General features: G+C 43.4%; 1 protein-coding gene, 1 long non-coding RNA gene and 1 other non-coding gene across 4 annotated transcripts; 2 read left to right on the top strand and 1 right to left on the bottom strand.

Annotated features, from left to right (window-relative positions):
• Nucleotides 1-3,677: 3,677 nt before the first annotated feature.
• LOC147602576 (uncharacterized) lies at nt 3,678-4,806 on the bottom strand. Of its 2 annotated transcripts, XR_015265783.1 has the most exons (3): nt 4,633-4,806; nt 4,335-4,417; nt 3,678-4,170 (listed from the first exon to the last, which is right to left on the bottom strand). It is a non-coding gene; the product is annotated as an uncharacterized LOC147602576 (long non-coding RNA). The 2 variants fall into 2 exon arrangements; XR_015265782.1 differs by lacking the exon at nt 4,633-4,806 and having other exon boundaries at nt 4,284-4,537.
• Nucleotides 4,807-5,152: 346 nt separating this feature from the next.
• TRNAS-UGA (transfer RNA serine (anticodon UGA)) lies at nt 5,153-5,241 on the top strand. The gene has a single exon. It is a non-coding gene; the product is annotated as a tRNA-Ser (tRNA).
• Nucleotides 5,242-21,509: 16,268 nt separating this feature from the next.
• LOC147602578 (uncharacterized) lies at nt 21,510-24,593 on the top strand. Its single transcript, XM_086797877.1, has 2 exons — nt 21,510-22,429; nt 22,512-24,593. Exons 1-2 carry the CDS (start codon nt 21,994-21,996, stop codon nt 22,790-22,792), a joined length of 717 nt encoding a protein of 238 aa, XP_086654003.1. The 5' UTR covers nt 21,510-21,993; the 3' UTR covers nt 22,793-24,593.
• The last annotated feature ends 430 nt before the right edge of the window (nt 24,594-25,023 follow it).

The following is a 25,023-nucleotide window of genomic DNA, read 5'->3' on the forward strand; positions in this document are numbered from 1 at the left end:
AACGTCGAGGTAATGAAGAATGCTCAAGCATAGCACGGGCCATCTCCATAATGGTCCTATTCTTCCTCTCTGCAACTCCATTCTGTGATGGAGTATATGATGTACTAAGCTGTCTCCGAATGCCAAGTGTCTTGCAATATTGCTTAAACTCCTGGGATGTGAACTCACCCCCTTCGTAGGTCCTGAGAGCCTGGACCGAGTGACCGGTCTCTTTTTCCACCTCAGCTCTCCAATCACAGAAGTGCTGAAAAGTCTCATCCTTGATCTTCAGAAAGAAAACCCAAGTATATCAGGTAGAAGCATCCACCATCACAAGCATGTACAATGCCTTACTCAAAGACGCGGTACTCATAGGACCACATAAGTCTGCATGAATGAGAGCAAGTGATGTTGAAGATCTATGTGTCGCCTCCTTCGAAAAGGCGTCTCGGTGTTGCTTCCCCTGTAAACAAGAGGAACAAGCAATAGACGGAGCCTTGATGGTCGGTAATCCCTCAACCAACCCATCCTTCAAAGCTCGCTGCAGAAGCTGATAGCTCAAATGACTAACCGAGCATGCCAAAGAGCAGAAGAAGCACCAAAAGAAAGCAGAGCGGTCAACTTGTAGAGACCACTATCTTGGACTCCGTGAGCCAAGATGCTACCAATCGCCTTATCACGAATGGTAATCTCATAATGAGAGAAGATCACCTCCGTACCCTAAGCTATAAGAGCACTCACTGACAAAAGGTTAAAAGCCAAATCTGGAATACACAGAACGTTAGAGAAGTACCTCTTGTCCGCGTCAGAACGAAAGATGGAGATAGTGCCATGTCCATACACTGGCACAGAAGAAAAATCACCCAGAGTGATCTCGCCTGATCTGGCAATGAAGTCCTCGAACCAATCTTGATAGGGTGTCATATGAGCAGTAGCACCGCTATCAACAATCCAAGACCGTGACTGAGAAGTCACAAGAGCAAGTATACGCCGAGTACGTGCTAAGAGAAGAATGCCATCATCCTTCTTGGGTTGAGACACCGCCGTTAAGGAAGAGTTCTTTGCTGCTTCATCACGCTTCTTCTTGTGACATTGGGGTGACTTGTGACCCTTCTTGCCACAATAATGACATTCAATGTCCTTATTCTTTGAAGACTTTTTGTCTTTATCCTTGTCGGAATCCTTGGAGTTCTTGTCAGAACCCCCTTTTCCTTTCTTTTGTTGATTCTTCCCTTTATCTCACACTGCCAAAGCTCCATCAAGGCCACCCCAGAGGTGCCAGCCCGCTCCTCAAAGTGAGACTCAATCTGCATAACGGAGGGGAGAACTTCCTCCCAAGTAACTAGAACAGGACGAGGAGAAGAAACAAGAGACTCAAAGTATGCATCAAACCTCTCTGGAAGTTTGGAGAGCAGCCGAATAGTCATGTCCTCTGTTGAGATGTCCTCTCTGGAAGTTTGGAGAGAAACCGAATAGCCATGTCCTCTGTGGAGATGTCCTTGCCACAAACAGCAAGCTCGTTCCGGAGATCTTTCATCTTCGAGATGAAAGCAGATAAAGATGGAAAGGCAGAAACTGATAAGTTCGTAAGTTGCTTTTCCAACGCCAAAATCCGACCCGGAGACTTAATTTTATAGAGATCTGCAAAAGCCTTCCAAACTTCATGTGCAGCATCTGCTCTACGCACATGAGTGAGAACAGAATCCTAACAGTTCAACATCAGAAAGGAGAAAACATGTCGATCATTCGACTGCCAAAGATCAATCTATGCCTTAGTCGCACCATCGGAAGCAAGGGTGGGGGGGGTGGCATTGGCAGGTGTAACAAGCCAAACCCAAAGATCCATGCCACGCAAGGCCGATTTCACCTTCACCTTCCATAGGGTGTAGTTGGAACCATCCAACTTGGCAGACTCAGCAAACATATGAAGAAAAGGCGGTGCAGCCATCACAAAAGCTTGGGCTCAATCTCAAGAAAAAAATTGCACAAACTCTAAAGTAGAAGTGTCCTCCACAGGTACCAAGAGTGCCACCAAAGCCTGAAACACCACAGACCCCCTCTACAAAAGGGAAAGCCCACTGGAGAGGAAAACGCAGCACACAGAAGGCTGTTGCCCAGAAAAAACAGGCCGCCTATGTCCAATCTCCACGTGGAAAAGAAAATGCTGATCAAAGAGTACCTGATGGCTGTGTCGGTGAAGCCAAACTGTAGGCGAAAAGACCAGCAGGTGCTGTCCAGAAAACGCAGCAGCAAAGGGCTGCAAATCTGAGAGAAAACGCACAGGAGAGGGTGCTGAAAATAGTGCTGAATCTGGGGCAGCAAAGAGGTTGCTAAACCGGGAGCGATGATACCATGAAAGAGTGCACAGAGCGGAAGCAGAGTGGCACTAGAATGTGCTGAACAAAGAGTGCAAGAGAGAGAGAGAGATATGGAGAAAACTATGCTGAATATACTGAAGCAAAACAGTCCCAAGCAAGAGACACTACAAGTCTCATAAGTGAGGGAGCAAAATATGTATAAGACTGAATGAACAATGAGAGGCCAGCACCCACTATTTATAGTAGAGGTAAGCTGGCCGACTGAAGCTGCAAAACAGGCCAATTGGAGCTACTGGACAGGCCGACTAGAAAATGCCAAAAAAGCTGGGAAAAATCCCAGAAAAATACTAGAAAAAGGGGTGGCCAGCCCACAAGCAAGGGCCATGCAAAAGGGACCAAATGGGCACCATAAAAGAGCAGAATCTGGGGATGAATGTGCTAACACTGTTTAAGTGGGTTGCATTTGACTTGTGCGGGACTTTGATACTCACTCAACCCTAGACCTAGATGGTGCCTGTCGACATGTCCTAGGACAAGGCCTCACAACATGCGGAGTGCCCATCAAAAAAGGAGTCCTAAGTGTACTGACTAACCAGAATGTCCACGTGGCAACCCTAGCATAGCAATTGTGCACGTGACAACCTTTGCATTTTGAATGCTCAAAAATAACCCTTGGCTTACCTTTATGTAAGGAAGTGATAGCAAGTAGAATTCAAGTCGGCTAGGGCATTTATGACCCCAAAAAAATCATCCAAAAGGCCTTTTCTTGTTTTCATATTGTACTCAAATTGTGTAGCAACTGTTGGTCCATGTCCTAGGCACCGTCGGACAGCTATTGGGCTGCAAAACTGCCCAAGTCAGGCCATACTCTGCCCCATACTTTGCCTACAAGACAACTGCAAGTAGGAAGCATGTCCACATAGCACTCACATGGGTGATGCACTCAATCATCTCTTTGGCCCATTTGAGCATCTCAGCCCTAAGACATTGCAAGTTAGCTTCCTTACCTCTCTTACGTCTCAAGTTGAATTGCTATTGAAGCTTCCAAATGTCTTTTTGGTGTTTTCATGACCACTAGCTTATGTTCTCCTCTTGGAGCTTCTCCGTGCATACATTTTCTCCTCTTGCATGGATAGATTCATCAAATGTTCCATTACTGATACACTATCCCTCCAAACAAAGGGATAAGGAAAGAGAAAAAGGAGAGGTGAAAGCCGATATTGCTTAGAGGAGCATAGGTATGCACCACAATGAGATGCATGAGGGAAGGCATGCAACAAAGACCAACAAAGACCAAGGACTCCAGGAGGTAAAGTAGGCAAAAAAACAAAAACAAAACAAAAGCCATTTCTTTCAAATCCAGTAACAAGGGGATTGCAATGCATTTGGGTGCATGTGTATCTTGATAAGCAACCAAGAACAATAAATTTTTTGTGGAGGCCCAAAAGGTGTCCTTTAGAACATTTTAATGGACGTGTGGATGGTTTAAACACAATGCGTGGACTATATCATTTCAAGCATAAACACATTAAGTTATCAATTCTTTAGTTGGTGAATCTTTTGATAGTCGGTTTTTGAGCTCTCATCTGGTCATAAGCTTTGGTTCTTGAGTTAGGCACCTTCTTGACTGACCGTCTTGAGTACTTCCACAATATCTTCATTGTGTGATTCTTGACAAAATGGATCCCTGCTTTTTTTCATCTCTTCCAAGGAGGGGGGAGGAGAGACTGTTTTGCCTTGTTTTTTTTCTTTCTAAGCTTTTGTTTGTCAGCTACATAGCTTGGTAGACAGCATTTGCACGGTAGACAAATGTAAGTTCCTTATGTAAAGGGCTAGTTTCCACATCACTCCAAATTTTCGACCCTGAATGCAGCTTTGCAACGCCAACATACCCACCCCAAAGTTTCAGGCATAAGGAGCCACATTTTCTATACGAAAGGCTTATCGTTTACAACCCCAAACTAAGCATCAATGCAAAGACCTCACCTGAAGAGAAAATTGTGCTTTCACACTCGGGCGGACTAATGTGTAGCTTACCATTTGGATTGACGACAAAGACGTAATCTCTAGGCATGGCGTCCGGCCGCGTGTGAGAAGATTTGCCTGCTGCTGCCGATGATCTGCAACACGACAAGGACGAGGAAGAAGATGCAGCCATGTATGTTAGGGTTTGATAGAGTGAGTACTAAAGGTGGAACAGGTCATCATCAGGTCACTCCTCGAGTGCGGACAGCAGGTGACTCGAGTGTGGAGGGTAGGGGGAGGCAAAAAAGTCGAAGAAGGGAGGAAAAAGAAGGGAAAACAAAAGAGAGAGAGAGAGAGAGAGAGAGATTACAATATAGTGTATTGGGGGCCGCGAGGGACGGGAACACGATCCGATGTTGAAGCTGCACAAAAGCTCTCCCCTTCCCACAAACAGTGTCGTGGAGTTGATGATGATGACTAAATTTAACCAAAAAATTTGATTGTGTCTAAGAGAGGGCCTTCACACTGGCAGACTTAGGCTTCATTTTTGACGGGCACCCTTGCCCTTCAAAATCGACTGGTTTGGTAGACAATAATCGCAGAAGTCTAGGCATTTGTCTACCCACCCATAATCTAATGTCACTGAATCTATTAATGAGTCGTCGCATGAAAGTGAAAATCTCGCCATTCGGAATGATCATCCACAGCCACTCCGCGATCAACACTCCGCGATCAACGATCAATCTTATGAGATTCCTCCCACTATATATCTTTCACAGTAGAGGTGGATCTTGATACAATACATATGTCTTGAGATTGATAAGATTCCTACTTCACCTAAAGTAGATGATTAATACTTTCGATTACTGGGTAAGGAATCCGCCTCTCCAGGAGAGATGGTCGAGTGGCTCATGGCTCCAGTCTTGAAAACTGGCATGGTGTCGAAACGCCATCGAGGGTTCGAATCCCTCTCTCTCCTACTATTGGCTTAATTCCAACAAATATTCAGGGACATACTGGACGACTAATTTGTTCCTACTATTGGATAGATCAACTTGAGCGGGGGATGGCTCGTCGACAGACACCGGTGGTTGGGAAACCTGATTGACCCTGACCCTTCGTGCGAGAGGTGCATTAGATATTAGGGCCTTCACACTGGCTTCATTTTTGACGGGCACCCTTGCCCTTCAAAATCGACTGGTTTAGTAAAATATAAGAATTTTTTTATATTTTTAAGTAATTTTTGAAGGGCATTTTAAAAATTTCAAGTTTTTAAGGGCCAAAATGTTCAAAAACAGCTTGATGTCTATCAAAAAACAATTAACTATGCAAGTTGCATCCCACAATGATTTTATTTATAAAGATTTCCATGGTTGTTGGGCAGCATTAAGTAAATGATCGGTCCTCCTCTTGCATGATGCACAAGTTCTATTCATGCAAAAAAAAGTTGTCCTTATAAGAAAATCTTCACATTGTCCGTGGGGAAAATGTAAGGAGCACCTACATCCCATAGACAAAATGACTAGTTTTTCATCTAGCATGTCTAGTTCACCTAACCCCCGAACACTTTACAAAATTGATAGAACTAGGTCCAACAAGATTCGAGCACAGTCATGCGCACCACATTACTTTGATATTGATGGGAATCTTTTTAATAATAAGCAGAGCCTTTGTCCCGACGATTGTATGGAGATCATGCGGACAAGCCCACGAGACAATGTCCAATGGACAAAGGTTTTTTTTCCGAGGTGCAAGGGGGTTGTGCTTGTCCACAGACACGTCTGAAGCCCCCCTGAATAAGAACAAAAAAAAAAAGTTGAATGAGCAAGTGGGCTCAATAAAAATAGGGCATGTGGCTTTTCAAGCTACAAGACTTGATAAAATTGCCTAAAAATAACTGTCTTTGCTAATTTTCAACTTGTGTTTTTAGGGATTCATGCTATTTAAGAAATTGTTCGACTTTGTTAGACTTCGTGGGACATAGCTGTAAGAGGGCTTTCTCATGGCCAAGTTAACTTGGCCAGTGAGAATGCAAAAAAAAAAACGTCTTTTGCTTTGAGTTCCCATGGAGGTGTCATGATGAGAAGGAGGGCCAAGTTCTCAAGGGAAAATGGTAATTGTGCTTATTATGTTTCTAAAGGCTACGTTATCTCATATATAATAAATGCTTCCTATGCCAAATTAGCTTGGCTATTGTCACAATAGGTGCTAAGGAGCACGACCCCACTATAAATGCGTCTTAGGCCAAATTAACTTGGACGTTGCAATAGGTTCTAAGGAGCATGATCCCACGCTACATCAATGATTCAATACTCATAAAAGGTAATTGCCAAGAGGTCTAATTCATAATATTACACAATCCTAGCATGGACCGACCAAGGGATAGGTTTGAACCAGATAGGCTATGTAGGGTCTAACATGGGCTAGTAGTTGGGAGAATGGATTAATAATTCCATGAAGTTTGTGAAAGGTAGGTTACTAAGAGAGGCATGGGCCTAACATGGGCATGCGAACATTTGAGCATATAGAGTTGTGTGGCTCTAGATCTAGTCTAGCCCAAGAACATGATGTGGCTTGCCGAACCTTGGATGCATGGTGTGGAAAGCATCTTGTATTATGCATTGGGACACCTCGCATTGCCAACTTATTTCTGCAATGCATTCGGATGTATGGTTGGTGAGTCTGCCTCTCATGTTTGTTTCACAATATGTGTATATGTGTATATGTGTATATGTGTGTGTGTGTGTTGGTGTTCCATATGGAGGAAGATATTAAGAAGAGGTGGTCTCAATTGGTATGAGGTATATGACATACACGATTGTTCGTTTGCAACAACTAGCTTTTTATACGGGTTATTAATTTAACTTAATTCTCTAGAGCCTGCTTGAGAGGGGCTGTTAAAGCTATAGCGACAATCGGTTACATGTTGCTATGGCAAGGCAGAAGTGGCCAGTTTACAGACGGCGGGTGGGTCATGCCTGGCGCTAGGCATGGAGCCCAGAACGGTGATGCGCTAGAGGAGTGTGGACTTGTTACTGCTTTGGCAACCTGGGCTCTGGGAAGCGCTGTAGTGTGGGAGACCTAGCGGGTTTCTCTCTGGTTGCCGCTTTTGAAAGTGAAGAGCAATGACGAGGCTGTCATGTTGCACCTGGCAAAATTTTCCCACTTCCCTCTGTCAAATAGGCATCAAGCAAATCTAGGTGATTGGGGAAATCCCCGACCAATGCATGGGCTTTTGCTATCAAATTAAGCAAGAGATTACCAAAATTAGGGCTCAAAAAAGAGATAGGAAGTATGGTCAAGTTAATAGATTGGTAAAACTGATCAATGAAGGGAGAGAGCAATTTCACGAGGATGAGTTGCTTCAAGCCAAACCTGACACCTCAAGAGAGAGGAGGAAATCAGCTATCAAAACCTTCACCTTTACATCAGAAAATGGTGGGTAGGAAAAGTTGATAGGCCTTCAAAAGAATTTTTCAAAATCCTCAAGAAAAAGAATGAAAAGGAGAGAGATTGTCCCTATGTTACTCAATAAGGACGGCAGTAGAGTTAAAACCCTTGAAGACAACTTTTAAATAGCTCACAGCTTCTATGTTGATATATTGAGCTACCCTCTTGTTAGATCTCCAGAGAGGACAAAGACCTGTGTCCATATAGGCAGATGTATTGAGCTACCCTCTTGTTAGATCTCCAGAGAGGACAAAGACCTGTGTCCATATAGGCAGATGTAGAAAAAGAGCTATCCCTAAGGATATAGTAGTTGCCACATTAGAAGGGGACTTCACCATTGAAGAACGTAGCACCAACATCGATTCTCTCAAGAGTGGAAAAGGCCCGAGCCTAGATGTTGGGCTCCCACCTAAATTTTACAAAACCTTTAAGGAGTGGCTTCTTCACCCCTTACTGGAAGTTTGGAAGGAAGTAGTCCATTTGGTGCTCTCCCCCTATCCATTAATTGAGGGAGTTATTAAATTGATTCATAAAAGAGAGAATGATATTCTAGCCAATTGGAGGTCTCTAACCATTAGCCTATAAGTCCCTATCTAGGAGACTGTCAACCCACATGGACTCATGGATTAGGAAGGAGCATAAAGGCTTCATGAAAGGCAGATTTATTTTAGATGCCAAGTCCCTGTCTAGGAGACTGGTAGCCCAGATGGACGCATGAATCAGGAAGGAGCAAAAGGACTTTATGAAAGGCAGATTTATCTTAGATGCCATCATAGCTCTATGGCAAGGAATTGAACATGCTCAAAAATCAAAACATGACTTTATCTTCTTTAAGATTGATTTTGATAAAGCTTATGTGACAGACTAGAATGGGACTTCATTCTTCAGTCCCTCCACGACATGGATCTTAGCCACCAATTCATTAGATTTATCAAAACTCTACTCAAACAACCCCCCACTTGGCTTCTAGAGTACGACTGCAAAACTATCCCCGAAGGCTCCATCTTCAGACTCTTTGGAATCCCATGGGATTTGGAGTATCAATAGAACAAAGATGATAACTGGTGCTCAAGAAAGGTTTCATAGATGGAAAGGTTATCAACAAAATCTAGCTAGCAAATTGGTCTCACTGGAGGCCCTCTACTAGTAACATAGTGCTCACTTTGTTTCGAGGGCACGCTTCTAAACCGCTATGGCACTTACAAACAAAGTGTTCAAGAAGCTAAGTATACTCGTTATTTTAAGCTTGATCTTGTAGACAAGGCTAGTGTAGACACTATTACACTCATAATACCTGATCCATACATCTCGCACTACATAGACAAGCTTTGGGTAGATGACTACATCAGAATTGAAGGTGCATGCGTTAAGCACAAAAACAAGGTTGATGGTGGGATGTCCTTGTTTTCATAGATGCTACCACCCTAATCATCAAAGTCGAGCCTTTCACTGCCCAATTAATTTTCTGCTCTGAGACTAAGATTAGGCCTTTCTTAAACAAGGCTCGAGTATTGTATTCTAGTGGTACTAGACACTATCAAAGTACACTTGCATTTGTTGTTGTTCGTGTCACCAACACGCAGGGGGTGTTTTGGAAGAGCTTGTGTTTGCTGATGGTCCAACATCTAGTGAGCGAGCAATAGTGAGTTTTGTTTGACAGCTTTTTAAAGTTGATGTATGCTTTGTTGTTGCGAATTTCTTATTGTGGCTGGCCTCATTGCTTATTTATTCCTTTTTAATTGTGGTTTAATGTAGCTAAGTTTTGTTAATGATCGCAAAAATGACTACTTCGACATATTGTTTCACGGTTTGAAAATGGTGACATAGTGATGTTTGTGGCTTGAAATATTGGAGCTTTTATGGGCCGTGCAAATGTGTTGTTGGTCTTGGATAATACAATACTCACCCTTGCCTTCAAGCTGAAGGCAACTTTGGAGAGTGTGTTCCAATGCCAAGTTGCTTCTCTTCAATACAGCAAGCATGTAATTTGAGGAGTTCTTATCTCTTTAGCATATATAGTTTAGAAACTCTATCTTTAACATTTTTTTTTCATCAACATGTGTAGTTTTGGAACTTCCTCTTAAAACTTCTTTCTCTCGTCCGCACATATATAGCACCCTAGAGTTTCTAAACATCAACAACGTCTTGCTTGCAAGCACTTGTACGATTTGCAAATCAAGCAAGGTCAAACATCTTCGGGATAGTGTTGGGCACTGCCTTGTGTGTAATACAAACACCGAGATTATAGAGGTGCCACGCTTGCAAGCGAAGGTGACTCAAAGTGATCGTTCGGTTTTCAAAGTAAAGCTTGGTTGGTCATATTGTAGACAAAGTCCTTTCTTTGCAAACTTCATTTAAGGTTCTCTATCACCAAAATGTTATAGAGGCTCGTGACACGAAAACAAAAATATCATAGTAATGTAGCATACGAAGATGCAAAAAAGGACCAATATTACATATTCTCAAAATGCACCACAAAATACGTATTCTCAGTCAGTAATGTCAGAATCAACAAATTGAATTCTTCTCTTGTGAGAAGGATCATTCATTTGTCTCCTCACAATACGCTCTCTATTGTAAAGTGGTGATCCATCCCGCACATGCTCTACTATCGATGAATGCAAAGGACCTGCACAAACGAAACAACGATAAATCAAATCTCAAAAGGACCTGCACATAACGACACATCGATAAATAAAATCTCAAAAGAACCTGCACATAACGACACATCGATAAATAAAATCTCAAAAGACCTGCACATAACGACACATCGATAAATAAAATCTTAAAAGACCTGCACATAACGGCACATCGATAAATAAAATCTTATAATAGAAAAACATAATCAAAATTACCTCCTACAATAGAACATCGAGTGGATGGAACATGAGGCGCTCTAGTATAAAACCCATAACGAATACCAATGTGGTCATGATGGATGTAAGAAACAACCATAACTAGAGTTGGCACATTTATGTGATTGATCACTCTAGTGAAGTGATTGACTACAAAGAGCTTACCCTTTGATTGTAAAGACTTTCATTTATGTAATGGGGAGTCCAAGTTCTAATTTTCTGTTTAATGTTGAGTTTGCTATTTGGTTTAATATTAATCGTGCTCGATCGATGATTCGAGTTCTTCAATTGCTCAACCAATGATCTGAGTTCTTCAATCACTCTATTCGATCGTTCGATTTCACTTCTTTGATCAGCAATTCAACTTTTTTAATCGACAATTTCACTTATTTGATTATTCGATTCATCTTTTTCAATCAATGAGTCCACTTTTTCAATTAGTAATTTCACTTCTTTAATCAAGCGATTTGACTTCCTTAATCGCTCGATTCTACTGTGGATATCAACCATCCACCGGTCTAGGACCATCCAATTCAACTCCAGACTTCAATCATCCAATTTGATTATAGATTTACAATATCAATCATTAGCATCTGATGATTTTATTTCAAACGATTTTCAACATCTCTCTTTCTCAGATTCAACAGTAGTTAGTTATGGCCAACAACTCATCCAATGTTTTGTTTTGTATTTTTTTTAAAGAAGATAAATTAGATGGGTCAAATAACTCCCTCTAGAGTTTCATAGTGGTTAGAATATCCTTATGGGTTTATGGGATCTTATCACTGGGGTGATAAGTCCCACTCTAGCATAATTACTCCTACCACTCCTCAATGGGGTCATGGATTGTTGAAATATACAAGTGAATAGGGTGTGTGCGAGAACAAGCCCTTAGTAAGAGGCTGTAAAAGAGAATCTATAAATGTGAGAGAAGCTGTGAAAAGGTGAGAAGTATCTATTGGGAGAGAATAAAGGGTAGCATGAGGAGATTTAGGAGGTGTGGAGATATTCTGGGAAGAGGTGGAGAGAATCAAGCAAAAGAGGGGCAGTGAATCAAGGAGAAATCAGTGGGATTAGATGCTTGGGATGTAAACTCTATAAATTGAGGCATTGGCCTAATGAGAGTTTGCTAGTTTTTGATTATCCATGCCTACATTAAGCTATCAGTTATCAGAGAGAGAGAGTGTCAAGAACTATGAGTTTAGGGACTTGAGGCACTAGTCGTGGACTATCAAGTAAGAAGGAAACTTGGTACAGGGTCCAGGTGTGCTAGGATTATTCACTTGAGGGGAGGTGTACTAGGCACTAGTCGTGGACTATCAAGTAAGAGGGCATGGCTCATAATGTTGCCAATGCCTCTTACAAAGACAATGCCAAGAGATGCTTAAAAACATACAAACAACAAGGTAGAGCACTTAGTGATGCTATGCTCAACCTTACAACTCATCTTAGAGGATAAAAATGTTGAATATGCAGCGGAATAACATGCCTTGGGCTTGGAAAATGAGAGCATATGGCTTATGACATGCCTATGCCTCTTACAAACGAGAGCCTCAAGGGTGATACACAAAACCATTAAAGATGAGCACTTAATGTACATGTGCCCAACTTTAAACCACTCAAAAATCTGAGTTTGTTTGCTGAAAAACCAGAAATCTTCAACCTCTTTGGCTTATGGATGAAGACAATGGTTCATGGTTGCACCATTTCTCCTTGGAAGAAACGGGTTGACGATGAAGACTTGTAATGTGGCACTGATGGTGTGTGCCCGGCCTCCAATGTTGATGAAGAAGAGCCTCCTTAGTGTTAAAGACCTCCTCCTTTGATGGTTAAGACCACTTCAATTAATTGCAAAACATAAAAATCAAGAAAACCATAGATTTAAAATTTGTAAATAAGTAAGAAAATTAGCTTACATGGAGCTTGTATAGACACGGAATATTGTCAAGGGGAAAAATTCCAATGAGATCAAAAGTGCCCTCAACTTTTCATCTTTATTATGTATGTGCAAGTGATGGAGTTGTTTGTGGTGTCTTTCATGTTGTGTTTGTGCATGGTTGGAAGCAAACAAGCATGTCTATGCATGTGTTCAAGAATGAAGCATCCTATATGCTTTCAAAGAATTTTGCAATGTGAACAAGATGTTGTGCGAGGAAAGAGTAATGAAGGGTCAGTGTAGTACATGGAGCACTTGGAAGTGCTCCAACAACTTCCAACACTCCTAAAGGAGTTTTCGTTGTGATGAGGTTTACTCTCTTTGTACTTGTAAGTTATGCATGGGTGATCCACAAATAGGTGTAGTACATGGAGCACTTGGAAGTGCTCCATCAGCTTCCAACACTCCTAAAAGGGGTTTTGTTGATGAGGTTTACTCTCTTTGTACGTGTAAATTATGTGTGAGTGATCCAGAAATAGGTGTGTAGCATTTGCAACTTGTAATGCACCTATTTTTTTTGTAAGAATATTATTTTGTCATGGAGTGTATATGTGAACTAGCAAGGAGTGCCTCATGCATAGTGTGTAGATATGGGACATCCTAGATGCTTTTCACAAATCAATGCATTTAACATATATAGTACAAGAGAAGCCTATGTGTACTTAAGGAGCAACTTTAACACAATAGAGCATTTAAGTGGCTACCAACAACCTGTTGGGGTGGTAAAGCCCAATGTGCCATGCCTAATACTTGGGTAACCGGACTAACCGGGGACTAATACTGACCATTCATTTATATATATGAATAAGGACTCAAAACCCTACACATTGTGATAAGGGAGTCCACAATGACTGTCTCTCTCTCTTTCCTTCTTCTCTGCACCTCTTCTCTACTATGCTCACACACGCACATGCTCCCGCCACACTCTTCAACTCGTATCAGAGCCGTGGTTGGTAGCAGCTATAGCAGGCAGCTCTGTGAGGGTAGAGCGTGAAGAGAAAGGGTAGCGCGAAGAGAGAAGCGATTCAAAAACTCCTACGCGCCAGCATTTTGTGCGCATCATCCATCCCGCAGGCTCAGTGTAAGTGTTCTACACTTCCACTTCGGTGCAGGTTCTGCTCTCTGCAGGTGACGATTTGCAGATCTGGAGCTTACAGTTGCCATTCAGCAGCATACAGATCTATAGCTATTGCAAATACAGGTTTTCAAGCAGTGCAGATTGTAGCATTCTGTTGCAATATACAGTTTCTTGTCCATAAATGCATTTTGTTGTATAAGGCATTGTGGGTCTGTTAATCAGACAAACCGCCGCTGCGGTTACAAAAATTTGATTTTTCTATGGTTGATGTATGTCTTATGTAGTTGATGTATTGAGACAAAACTACATTAGCCTTTGTTGAGGGTCGTGGAAGGTTTTATTTTGTTGGGGGATACTTGGATGTTGAGATCCTTTCGATGATACAGGTATGTTGAGATCCTTTCGATGATACAGGTATTGGAGCGTGCCCTCGACATCCCCTATATATCTGCGTTGACATAGGATGTATTCTTATGCGGTTAGTGTAGTCGTGGTGCTTATCTGCTGACCTGCCATTGGTGGCATTTTTGTCATATACATGCGTATGTGTTTGACACAGTGGTCAGAGAATATTTTGGAGGGAGATTTAGTAGTCAGTGAGACGGTGACAGCCTAGCATATTTGTTTGGCCAGTTTTACCACTTTATCAGCTTTTTTAGTCATTTGTACACATCTGTTTTGTGCTCACAGGTCACTTTTACAGGGGAGACTCTACTGAAATTTTTTCAGAATCTGGTTTATTCAGAAATGGCGTCTTCTTCTTCACAGGAGACTTTGTTCAACATTGAGAAGCTAGATGGTACAAACTATCATTTCTGGGTGGAGAATTGTTACAATGTTCTCGTGCAGAAAAAGCAGATTAAGCCCATAAAGTTGAAAGGGATAAAGCCAAAAGATATGGAGGCAGGTGCATGGGAAGAGCTGGATGAGCTAGCTCAGTCTATCATTATGCTGACACTGTCGAAGAATGTGTACTTCAACGTCAACAAGGAACAGACCAGCTATGGAGTGTGGACAAAGCTGCATGAACTGTATGATCAGAAAAGTGCAACTTCGCAGGTGTATTGGCTGAAGCGATTGGTGGATTTAAAGATCGAGGAAGGGACACCTATGTCCAACCATCTTAATCAGTTCAATATGATTTTCACACATCTTTCTGCGCAGGGAATCAATTTTGAGGATTCTGTTAAAGCAATGTTCTTGCTGGTTACATTGCCAGAAAGCTGAGATACATTCCGCACAGCCATTAGTAATTTTGCTTTTGATGATGGTCTTTCAAGTGCTGATGTAGAGGGCAGCTTGCTTGAGATCAATCGAAAGGGTAGCATGCTCTTGTTGTTCGTGGTAGATCTGCTGAAAAGGGCAATCAGAATGAGAGAAGTAAATCTCGTAGCAAGTCACGAGGACACAAAGATGTTGAGTGCTGTTATTGCCACAAAAAGGGCCATATGCAGAAGGATTGCCATAAATGGAAGCGAGAGAAAGGCAAGGAGAAGAAGTAGCACGAAACAAGTAAGCCAAAAGAGAGCAGTGTGAAGATTGAGGAGATCAACAGTGTGTCTGTTGAAGATTTTGATGGGGACATCTGCTTCACATCAGCCATAGATTCAGCGTTTCTGGTTGCCCACAGATGATGGTGGTTTGCAAGATTAGGTCCTTGACTCAGGAGCATCTTTTCATGTGACTCCTCACACAAGGAGTGGTTCAGCACATATGATGTAGCTCGCAGAGGCCGTGTTCGACTTGGCAACGATTTCCCATGTGAAATTTTCGGAGTTGGTGATGTGCAGCTGAAGTTTCAGAATGGTTCCTCCTTTACTCTGAAGAATGTGAGACATGTGCCCAAGCTCACCAAGAGCTTGATTAGTACTAGATAGTTAGACGACGCAGGTTATCACTGCATGTTTGGTGATAGTTCATGGAAGATCACCACAAAGGGTCATTAGTAGTTGCACATGGTGCAAAGTCATCAGGGACTTTGTACATGTTGCATGTGTCCAACATTAAAAATCATGTAATCTATGTAACCGAGCAGCCAAGTGTTTTATTATGGCATCGTCGGTTGGCTCATATGTCTCAAAAAAGAATGAAAATCTTATCTCGTTTTGGTTATGTGCCTGGCTTCGATTTCTCAGATTTTTCTGTTTGTGAACATTGTCTTTATGGAGGTAAACAAACACAGTCACCACAAAAGCATGGAAGCACTCAGAAAAGTGAGCCATTAGAGTTAGTGCATAGTGATGTGTGTGGACCTATGCCTGACATATCTATGGGAGGTTCCAAGTACTTTGTTACATTCATAGATGACTTCTCAAGGAAAGTGTGGGTGTATCCTCTCAAGAAGAAAGACGAGGTTCTTTCTAAGTTTCAAAACTTTGTGACACTTGTGGAAAATCAATCTAGCAAGAAAGTTAAATGCTTAAGGTCAAATAATGGTGGAGAGTATGTTAGCAAGGCTTTTCAACACTTTTGTGAGTCGAAAGGCATTAAGAGGGAGTTGACTACTCCATATAACCCTCCATAGAATGGTGTGGCTGAGAGGACAAACCGTACCATACAGGAGAAGTTACGTAGCATGTTGTCCAACGTAGGGTTGCCTAATGGGTTTTGGGTAGAAGCTTTAGCCACCACTGCAGTTCATCTTATTAATAGGTCTCCTAACAAGGCATTGGATGAGAAGTTTGTTGAATAGCTATGGTCAGGAAAACCACCTTCTTACAAGCATCTTAGAGTCTTTGGCTGCTAGTCATATTTTGGGCATGCGTATTCAACGAGACAGATCTTAGCAGTTGCTTTATTTGTCTCAGGCAAAATAGCAAAGATTGTCCCAATTCTGATGAAGAAAAGGCTGAGATGGCAAATGTCCCTTATGCATCTGCAGTTGTTGGCAGTTTGATGTATGCTATGATTGCTACACGCGTGGATATTGCATTTGCAGTGGGAGTGGTTAGCAAATATATGTCAAACCCTGGCAAGAAACACTGGGAGGCAGTCAAAGGAGTGATGAGGTATTTGAATGGCACGAAGAATTTGTGCATAAGCTTTGGTAAAAAGGAAGCGTGTGGTTAGCTACACTGATGCAAATTATGCATGAGATTTGGACAATAGAAGGTCCACTTCTGGCTATGTCTTTCTATTCACTGGTGGTGCTGTTTCATGGTGATCTCATTTGCAAAGTTTCACATCACAGTCTACTATACTATGGTAGAGTATATTGCAGCATCAGAAGCATGTAAGGAAGCATTATGGCTTACTCGTCTAGTGGGAGATTTGGGTATAACTAGTGAGATACCTATTTTGCATTGTGATATAGTCAGAGTGCTATCATGTTGGCCAAGAATCCAATGTTTCATGCAAAGACTAAGCACATTGTGTGGAGTATCACTTCTTGCATGAAGTGCTTGATGATAAGCGTATGCAGCTTGTCAAGGTTCACACAGATGACAATCCTACCGATCTCTTAACAAAAGGCTTACCTTCAGAGTGGTTTGCACATTGTAGGGCACTTATGGGTGTTGGGTAGATGGTCATTATCTACCTGTCTTGTATGTACATATATACATTTTCACCCCAGCTTAAAGGCACATTGTCCTTTAAGTGGGAGGTTGTTGGGGTGGTAAAGCCCAATGTGCCAGACCCAATACTTGGGCGGTCGGACTAACTGGACTAATACTGACCATTCATTTACATATATGAATAAGGACTCAAAACCCTACAGATATTATGATAAGGGAGTCCACAATGACTGTCTCTCTCTCTTTCCTTCTTCTCTGCGCTCACACACGCACATGCTCCCCCGCCGCCACACTCTTCACGACCATCAATTAAGTGGATTTTAGGCTACACAAGGATGCAATTTGTTGATAGATTGAGATGTTTTGTATGAAACTATGAAAACCTCCTTTTTGCATGAAATTTGGTCCTACCATGTAAGATGTGTCTACAAAATCTGAGAGGAGTCTCATACAGCTCATATGGTAGATCTTAGAGGCCTCTCTCTATGAATAGAGGAGAAGTCTTTGTTTAACCTATCAGCTTTGGTAATCCTCCTAGAAACCAAAGCTCAGTGGGAGAAGTAGGAACTTTACTTCTACATGACCTCTACTTCTAGACTTGTAAAAGATACTCTGAGAGCTCTTCTTAGCACCCTGCAAGATAAGTATTTCTTGGATGTGCCTGCATAAGCCTCCTAGTAGAGGCAAGTGGAATTTGCAAGGATTTCTCCTTGCAAATCAAATGAAAATGGTACGAGCTAGATACATCTCAACAAATCTAGCTATAGGTCACAATGCAAGAAGTCAAAAAGGCCAAAGGATTATTGATCTAACAACTGACTAAATTTGGTGGAAACTCTAGGATAAAACCTCATGTGAGAGTAGAGTGCTTGGAATCTAGCAAACTCGATGAGGATCCTAAGCTATCTAAAAATGAATGCACAATGAGATAGGTGCATGATCAGAGAGATTTGTGCCTAGCCAAATGGCTAAAGTGCCTTCAAGAGTAGCAACCCAATGTCCAACATGGAATCTATCCAATCTCTTCAAGAGTCTGCAAAAGCCCCAAGAGATACGTAATGATCCTGGATGCTTACCAAAAAGAAGCAGTATGCCATGCATTTGACATAGAGGAAGCAAGCTATCCTAGGCATCTTGCTCTAAATGCAAGATAGAAGAAAGTACAGGAGGGATCTTTGCTCTCCAATCATCCATAGATTCACCATTATTGAAATCCCCACCAATGATCCAAGAATCCATAGTAGGAAAAACATCCAAAATGTGCATCCAAAAATGAGATCGAGCTCTAGTTCTGTAGGCACATAAACTGACGTAAAGCCAATCAAGGCATTCTCAAACCTTAATATAATGTACATTGCTCTCCCAACAACCAAGGTGCCATGATGTTAGAGAGATGAGAGCCATCTAGGAGCAACAAAAATGTATACACCTACACTGTGAGACATGGAACCAATCTGCTAACACAAATTGAGCATTTTGTGTGCAAGGCATCACTTTTTGTGGAGCCACCACCATGGCATGTATTCTTTAAATAAGTAGGCTTTGCTTGATAATGTGATTGTTCCATGCCTTGTGTGCTCCAAAGAGAAATAGAGCCATACTCCCCCAAAATATATGGTGCATGCATACACAATATAATAAAATGAATCAAATGAGACCCAGAGGCCAAAAATAGTGGCAACCATAAACAAGATCAAATAGTGACAACCATAAACAAGATCAAATAGATATTATCTTGTAGTGGTGTGATGTGAGTTTCTTCCCATGCATCAACCATATATAGTGACAACCATAAACAAGATCAAATAGATATTATCATGTAATGTGTGCTGTGACTTTCTCCCCATGCTTCAACCATATGCTCTATAAATGTGTTATGTTTTTCTTTCAAAGCATCTATTTCATCATTGTTGAACTTAGCCTTCTCTAATAATTTTACCATGCTATCCAATGATTCCCAAACATGTGCATGTTTTAGGCCAAATGTCGCAACATCTTCCTTGTACATGGTCACATCACAAAATTTCTTCTAGATTTCAAACTCAGTGTGGCTTTGTGATTTTGAATGTTTTGATAGAAGATGCCTTGCCTTGGCTCTGCCCATGCAGATTTTTCAAGGATTGCTCCACCATGCAATCCCAAACCTAATAGAACCATTCTTCCCATGTTTTTGTAGGCTCCATATTCCAAGCATTATTCACATGCAACTTGAATAGCTTATCAAGGATTCTAAGCCTTGCATGTAATGAGCAAACATGGACATTGCTCATTGGAATATTTAAAACTGGTTTCAACTCCTTGCCCTCCTAGTCAAGCTAAGGTGGTTTAGTCTCATCAAAACTCAAAATGCCTTGAAACCATTGCATACATCTCTTGTTTCTTGCACCAATTTTACTTCCCTCTAGTTTGGTACCATGAGACTTGGCATTACCCGTGATACCTCCCTTACAACTATACCCTTGCCCCTTTTGTTTCAAATAATTATACATGTGCTCACATTTTGAGACTCCTTTAGTTTAGAACTTGGGTCCACTTTGGTGTGGCAACATTAAATACAAGGGAACATGGTATTTGCACCTAGTTTGCACCCTACCATGCATTTCAATGTCTTCACTACATGTCTCCATCATAGTTTGAGAACTAACAAAATCCTTAGGCTCACCAATAAACTTTACTCACAATATTTTGATCTTCTTCTCATTGGATGATTCTTGTAGCATCTACAAGATATTTTTGGCCTTGAAGCTTCAATAATCTAGGATATATTGGAACCCCAATATCGCACTTCATCATTGCATTGGCAAAATGTCTTCAAATGAGCAAGGAAAAGTTGTTATAATGACTATTATTCTTGCCTATAATAGTGATAGCATGCTTATGAATATATGAATATAATACAATGGTAACCTTGCTATTTGAAGCCACCTCCTCCTTCTTGCTATGCCCTTGTTGGTAAGAAACTCCACCGATTGGTTGTATATGCTTCTTTCCTTGGGACCCTAAAAGAAGACAAGTGAGGTGGTCAATACAATGCCTCATATTACATGTGTAGTGTTGAAGATGCACATACTTATTGGTGATGTGGAAAATGATTTGACCATTGGACTCGCTTTGCTACACTTCTAGTTGCTCTGTCAGGTCAACAACCTTCTAAAGATTAAGGTTTTTCACTTCCTTTATGTACTTGTATTGTAGTTGTTGCTGATATAAAGATTCTGCTTGAATCATGTTCTGGGCCTCATTCAATAAGAGGGAATGCAACCACATGTAACCAAGCAAGCCTTTTTCTGGGCCTCATCTAAGATAGGGGATTGCAATCACATGTAATAACCAAGTAAGCCATTGTAACCAATCACCAATAAATTGAAGCAGCATTGTAATATTTTGAGACAAAGGTGGAGCACTGGAAAGGGGGTCCATTGGATAGAGAGGACCATATTTCCACAAATCAATAGCCTTGAATTTGGAGTTGATGAAAAGCTAAGGGTGAATTCTAAGTCAATCAAGTACTACACAATGTAGCATCTTCCCATTCAAGGTCAACATGTAAGCAAAATTTTTGTGGAGTATTTGTGATTTCTTGAAGAGGCATTGAAGAAGGAATAGATAAAGTAGGAGTAGAGATTGAGAGCAATGTGTAATGTGCTAATATAGAAAGATACTTGGAGGATCACGACTCGTTGTAGCCTTCACCTCCTCGCTCGTCCCCTCACTAGCTCGAGCACGCCCCCCCTGCACCTGTGCGCGCCTCTGCTCTCTGTGCATTCCCTTCCCCGCCCCTGTTCTGCCGCATTCTCCTCCCCGCCCCTGTTTTGTGTGCATTCCCCTCCCCAACCTTGTTCTATGGCATTCCCCTCCCCGCCCCTGTTCTCTGTGTGTGCCCCTATTCTCTGCACGCATTCCCCTCCCCACCCTTTCGCGCTCCCTGAGCTGCTTTTGTGCAGTTTTCCCTCTTCGTCGCCACACTACCCTACCCCACCCACCCCCACCCCCACCCCGCCCCCTCTTCTTTTTTGCTTTGTGCAGGTGTGAAGGGCTCGCTTTCGACTCCACTTCGACTCAAGCTACAGACACGGATGGAGGGCGTTCCCGTTTCGCCGCAGAGGGACTCTAATGCAGGCCCCTCGCCCGCCCCCGAGGTCCCACCCATTCGACTTTCTCTTTCGCCAAAAGAGGAAGCGAGTCTTACAGCAGAGGTGGTGTGCTTACAGTGCGTGTCCACAATCTGCAGGATTGTTGGCACACGTCCCAGTCCGCAGTCAGATTCGAGACCTACTTCAGGCCCGACTTCTTGCTGATGTGGGCAAGATCCAGGATGTGCAGTTTTTGGGCCGCGGTTTTTATCAGATAGAGCAGAGAGTGTTACACAGGTTCTTGCCATGAGCCCTCTGGATGTCCAGGGAGCACGGGCTTATTTCAGACATTGGACACATGGCTTCAACCCTGCTTCTACAGCAAAGGCAGGAGAGCAGGTGTTCACTATTTTAGTGTGCTTCCCCGGGCTTCGTCGAGAGTTTTATCATCTCCTACCCCCAGGATAGTCTCTCTTCTAGGTGAGGTTGTGGAGCCTGAGACTACAACCGCTTTGGTTGTAGCTAGAGCCACAGGTATGCCCTTAGTTCGTGCGATCGTACGGGATTGTCACACCTTACCGAAGGTTCTCCAGTTGCCCAAGGTGGGTGGTGACTTTCTCACGCAGTGGATAGAGTATTCGGGGCTGCCAAATCAGTGCTTCATTTGTAGATAGCTTGGCCACTTAGCCAAGGTTGCCCGTGCCGTCGACCTCGGGCCCCACATCAGCCTACTCCGGCCTCGCCCGATACTGATCAGTGGAGTGCTTCAGCTGAGGGACCATTGCAGACTTAGCCAGTAGCTCTTCGAGCGACTTCTTCTGTTGATGATGAGTGGCGGCCTGCTCCTGGCAGGCGTAGGGGATAGCATCGCCCCCCGCAGGGGACAGCTTCGGAACCTGTTTGCTCCTCTGCAGGAGGACACTTCATCTCCCATCGACCATGAGATGGAGTCGCCGCTTCCAGCCGCCCCTCAGGTGGCTCCGCAGCAATTCGGAGGAGGAGTTTTCTACCCCCACAGGCCACACCATTCCTTCTCCCGTCATCGCCTCGTCGACATTCCTCCCCCTCCTCCTCCACCCTTGCCTCGCCAAGCTCCTCCACCCCCACCTTTCGCTCCCACCACCCTCCCTCCTTCGACGACAGTGCTTCAGCCTTCTTGGCATTCCCTTGTGAGGCGTTCTTTGCGGAGTACGCTGGGCAGGGGGACTGCATCTAGGTCAGGGATCCACATTCAGACTTCCTGCCTCTCCTCAATTCCAGGTAGGATTATCAGCTTTGATAGTAGGAGGAGAGCTGAGGCCTTTGACTACTCCTTTTTTTACGACACTGTTTGGCATTACAGATCATCATGAGCCGGCGGCTATCCGGGCCCATGTTCTTCTCTCTCTAGCACGAGGCGAGGAGGCCCTAGACTCAGCCCTGGGCTTCTCCGTTCCACTATGTGTCTCCAGCGATCGAGATTGGACCATGGATCTAGCCTTGGAGTCCCTCCGGACACAGGCAGTAGAGTTCTCCCACCACTCGGGGGATCTTGGTGTCACTGATATCTTAGCACGGTTCTGGGACGTTGCTCATTTTTTGTCACCGACTCAGCAGACTCTATGGGGATTCATCACCTACTAGTAGTTCGCATTGTGAGACGAATCTATCTACTCCAGCTAGTTATGTATGCATTCATGAGGATTCGATGTCTGAGAGCTTGGCCATGGAGATGGCACAGTGCCACTTGATACTGATCAGGAGTGCATCTGGTAATGTGGGAGGCAGGCCGACTCACAGTCGCTCGGACGCGGATTACTCCCCGTCCAAGCCCCTTGTGAAGGCTCGTCGAATGACAGAGGTCGCTCTCCCTTCTACCGAGTTCTCTCCATGAGGATCATCTCATGGAATGTACAGGGCTTGGGGGGGCCTCAGTTCCTCTGGTATTATAGAGGACGGTTTTGTCATCAGGATCTACAGAGACATTTGGTTGGACATATTGATTTGCTCATGCTTCAGGAGCATCACTTGAGTGAGAGTAGGATATGCCATATTGGGCATTTGATATCAGGCAGGTATGAGACACTCTGGTCTGCTGGTTTTGGCCCCATGGGAGGGCAAGGAGGTGTATGTATGCTGATTGCAGAGGCCTAGAAATAGGCTATTGTTATGCATGCAGTGATTGTGCCAGGTAGAGTTCAGTATGCTATCTTGCGGTTGCATGGGGAGCATGTAGGGATGCTATCTTGCGGTTGCATGGGGAGCATGTAGGGATGCTAAATGTATTTGCGCCTAATTAGGCTAGTGCGAGAGTTGAGCCATGGACTCAGATTGTGCATGCTTTACCTGATGTATGTCATTGGTGTGTGGGAGGGGATTTTAACATGCTTGAGGATCTCTCAGATAGGGCGGGCGACAGCCAGACGTCAATTCATGGCAATGAGCTTGCAGCCTGGGAGCAGTTATGTATGGCTTTGAGGATTGTGGATGTATGGCACCATGAGGCTTTCACCCGTATGCCTGGCAGCCTAAGTTTCTCCCGGTCGGCGGATTGTCGAGACAGGGTGGAACTAATTTATCGAGGAGGATCGATCGTTTTTATGTAGGAGATCTGATTAGTGGGCACGGAGGCTGGATTGGGATTATTGCCAGGTCCACTTTCTCAGACCATGCACCTATTTTGTTAGTGCTTGATGAGAAGCATAGGGAGTCTGGACAGCAGCTCCGGATTCCGGAGAGTGTACTTTTGGATGCCAGTGTGGGTGAGGCAGTGGAGCAGATATGGCATGCCGCCATGACCGAAGAGGGTGATATAGCTGAGCAGTGTGCTTGTGGGATCTCCGAGATCAGCACCTTGCTTCACGAGATTGCGCTCTCAATTACAGGAGATCCGGGAGAGAGAGCGTAAATCGCATCGGGGTCTAGCCTCATTGCAGCATTTGCAGGAGCAGCAGACAGATAGTGACTGGATTGAGGCACAGATGGGCCAAGCACGTCAGGAGATGTGCGAGGTGGAGGAGTAGCGCTATGAGTTCTTCTTTCACAGACATGCTTCTCAGTGGACGCAGACTGGAGACAGAGTGACGGGAGTTTTTTGATGTCACTAGGCCACGTCATGCGCATGTGGGAGTGCGCTAGCTTCAGAGGGCTGATGGATAAGTTACAGGGGAGCCTGAGGAGATGCGTTTGATTTTTACTGATTTTTATAGAGAGCTTTTATTTGCAGAGGCTCCCTCAGAGGCTCGAGATGCTTGCAGACACACAGTGTGGGCGCACATTCAGAGACGGGTCATAGATGATATGCACAGTGCTTTGTCTAGACCTCTCAGTGATTTGGAGTTACATGAGGCGCTATTGGCTTTGCCTCGCAGAGAGCAGTTGCCCGGGAGAGGATGGACTCACACCCCATTTCTTTATGCATTATTGGGATCTTCTTGGCCCAGGCCTCTGTAGAGGCTTCTAGCATGTGCTGGGACATTGGGGTTATGCCACGACAATTTTTCAGAGGGCCTGATTTTTCTTATCCCCAAGGGGGAGGGGGTGTCTGATGATATTCGGTAGTGGTGGCCTATTACGATCCTCAATACTGTTTACAAAGTCTTGGCTAAGACTTTGAGTTTGAGGATCCAGCCCTTTCTTGGGGATTTGATACATGCTACGCAGATAGGTTTTGTCAAGGAACGCAGTATCCTTGACAACATTTTTACTCTCTAGGAGGCCATGGCACTAGCCCGTCTCAGGGGTGAGGACCTGACGATTGTACTCCTTGACTTTGAGAAAGCCTATGATCAAGTTGATTGGGGCTTTCTAGAGGGCACGATGCCTCGGATGGGCTTTGAGGCAGATTGGATTCGAGGGATTGCTGCATTATACTG

This window comes from Cibotium barometz, unplaced genomic scaffold, assembly GCF_041138505.1.
Source record: "Cibotium barometz isolate CiBa-2024 unplaced genomic scaffold, ASM4113850v1 ctg461, whole genome shotgun sequence".
Lineage (NCBI taxonomy): Eukaryota > Viridiplantae > Streptophyta > Polypodiopsida > Cyatheales > Cibotiaceae > Cibotium > Cibotium barometz.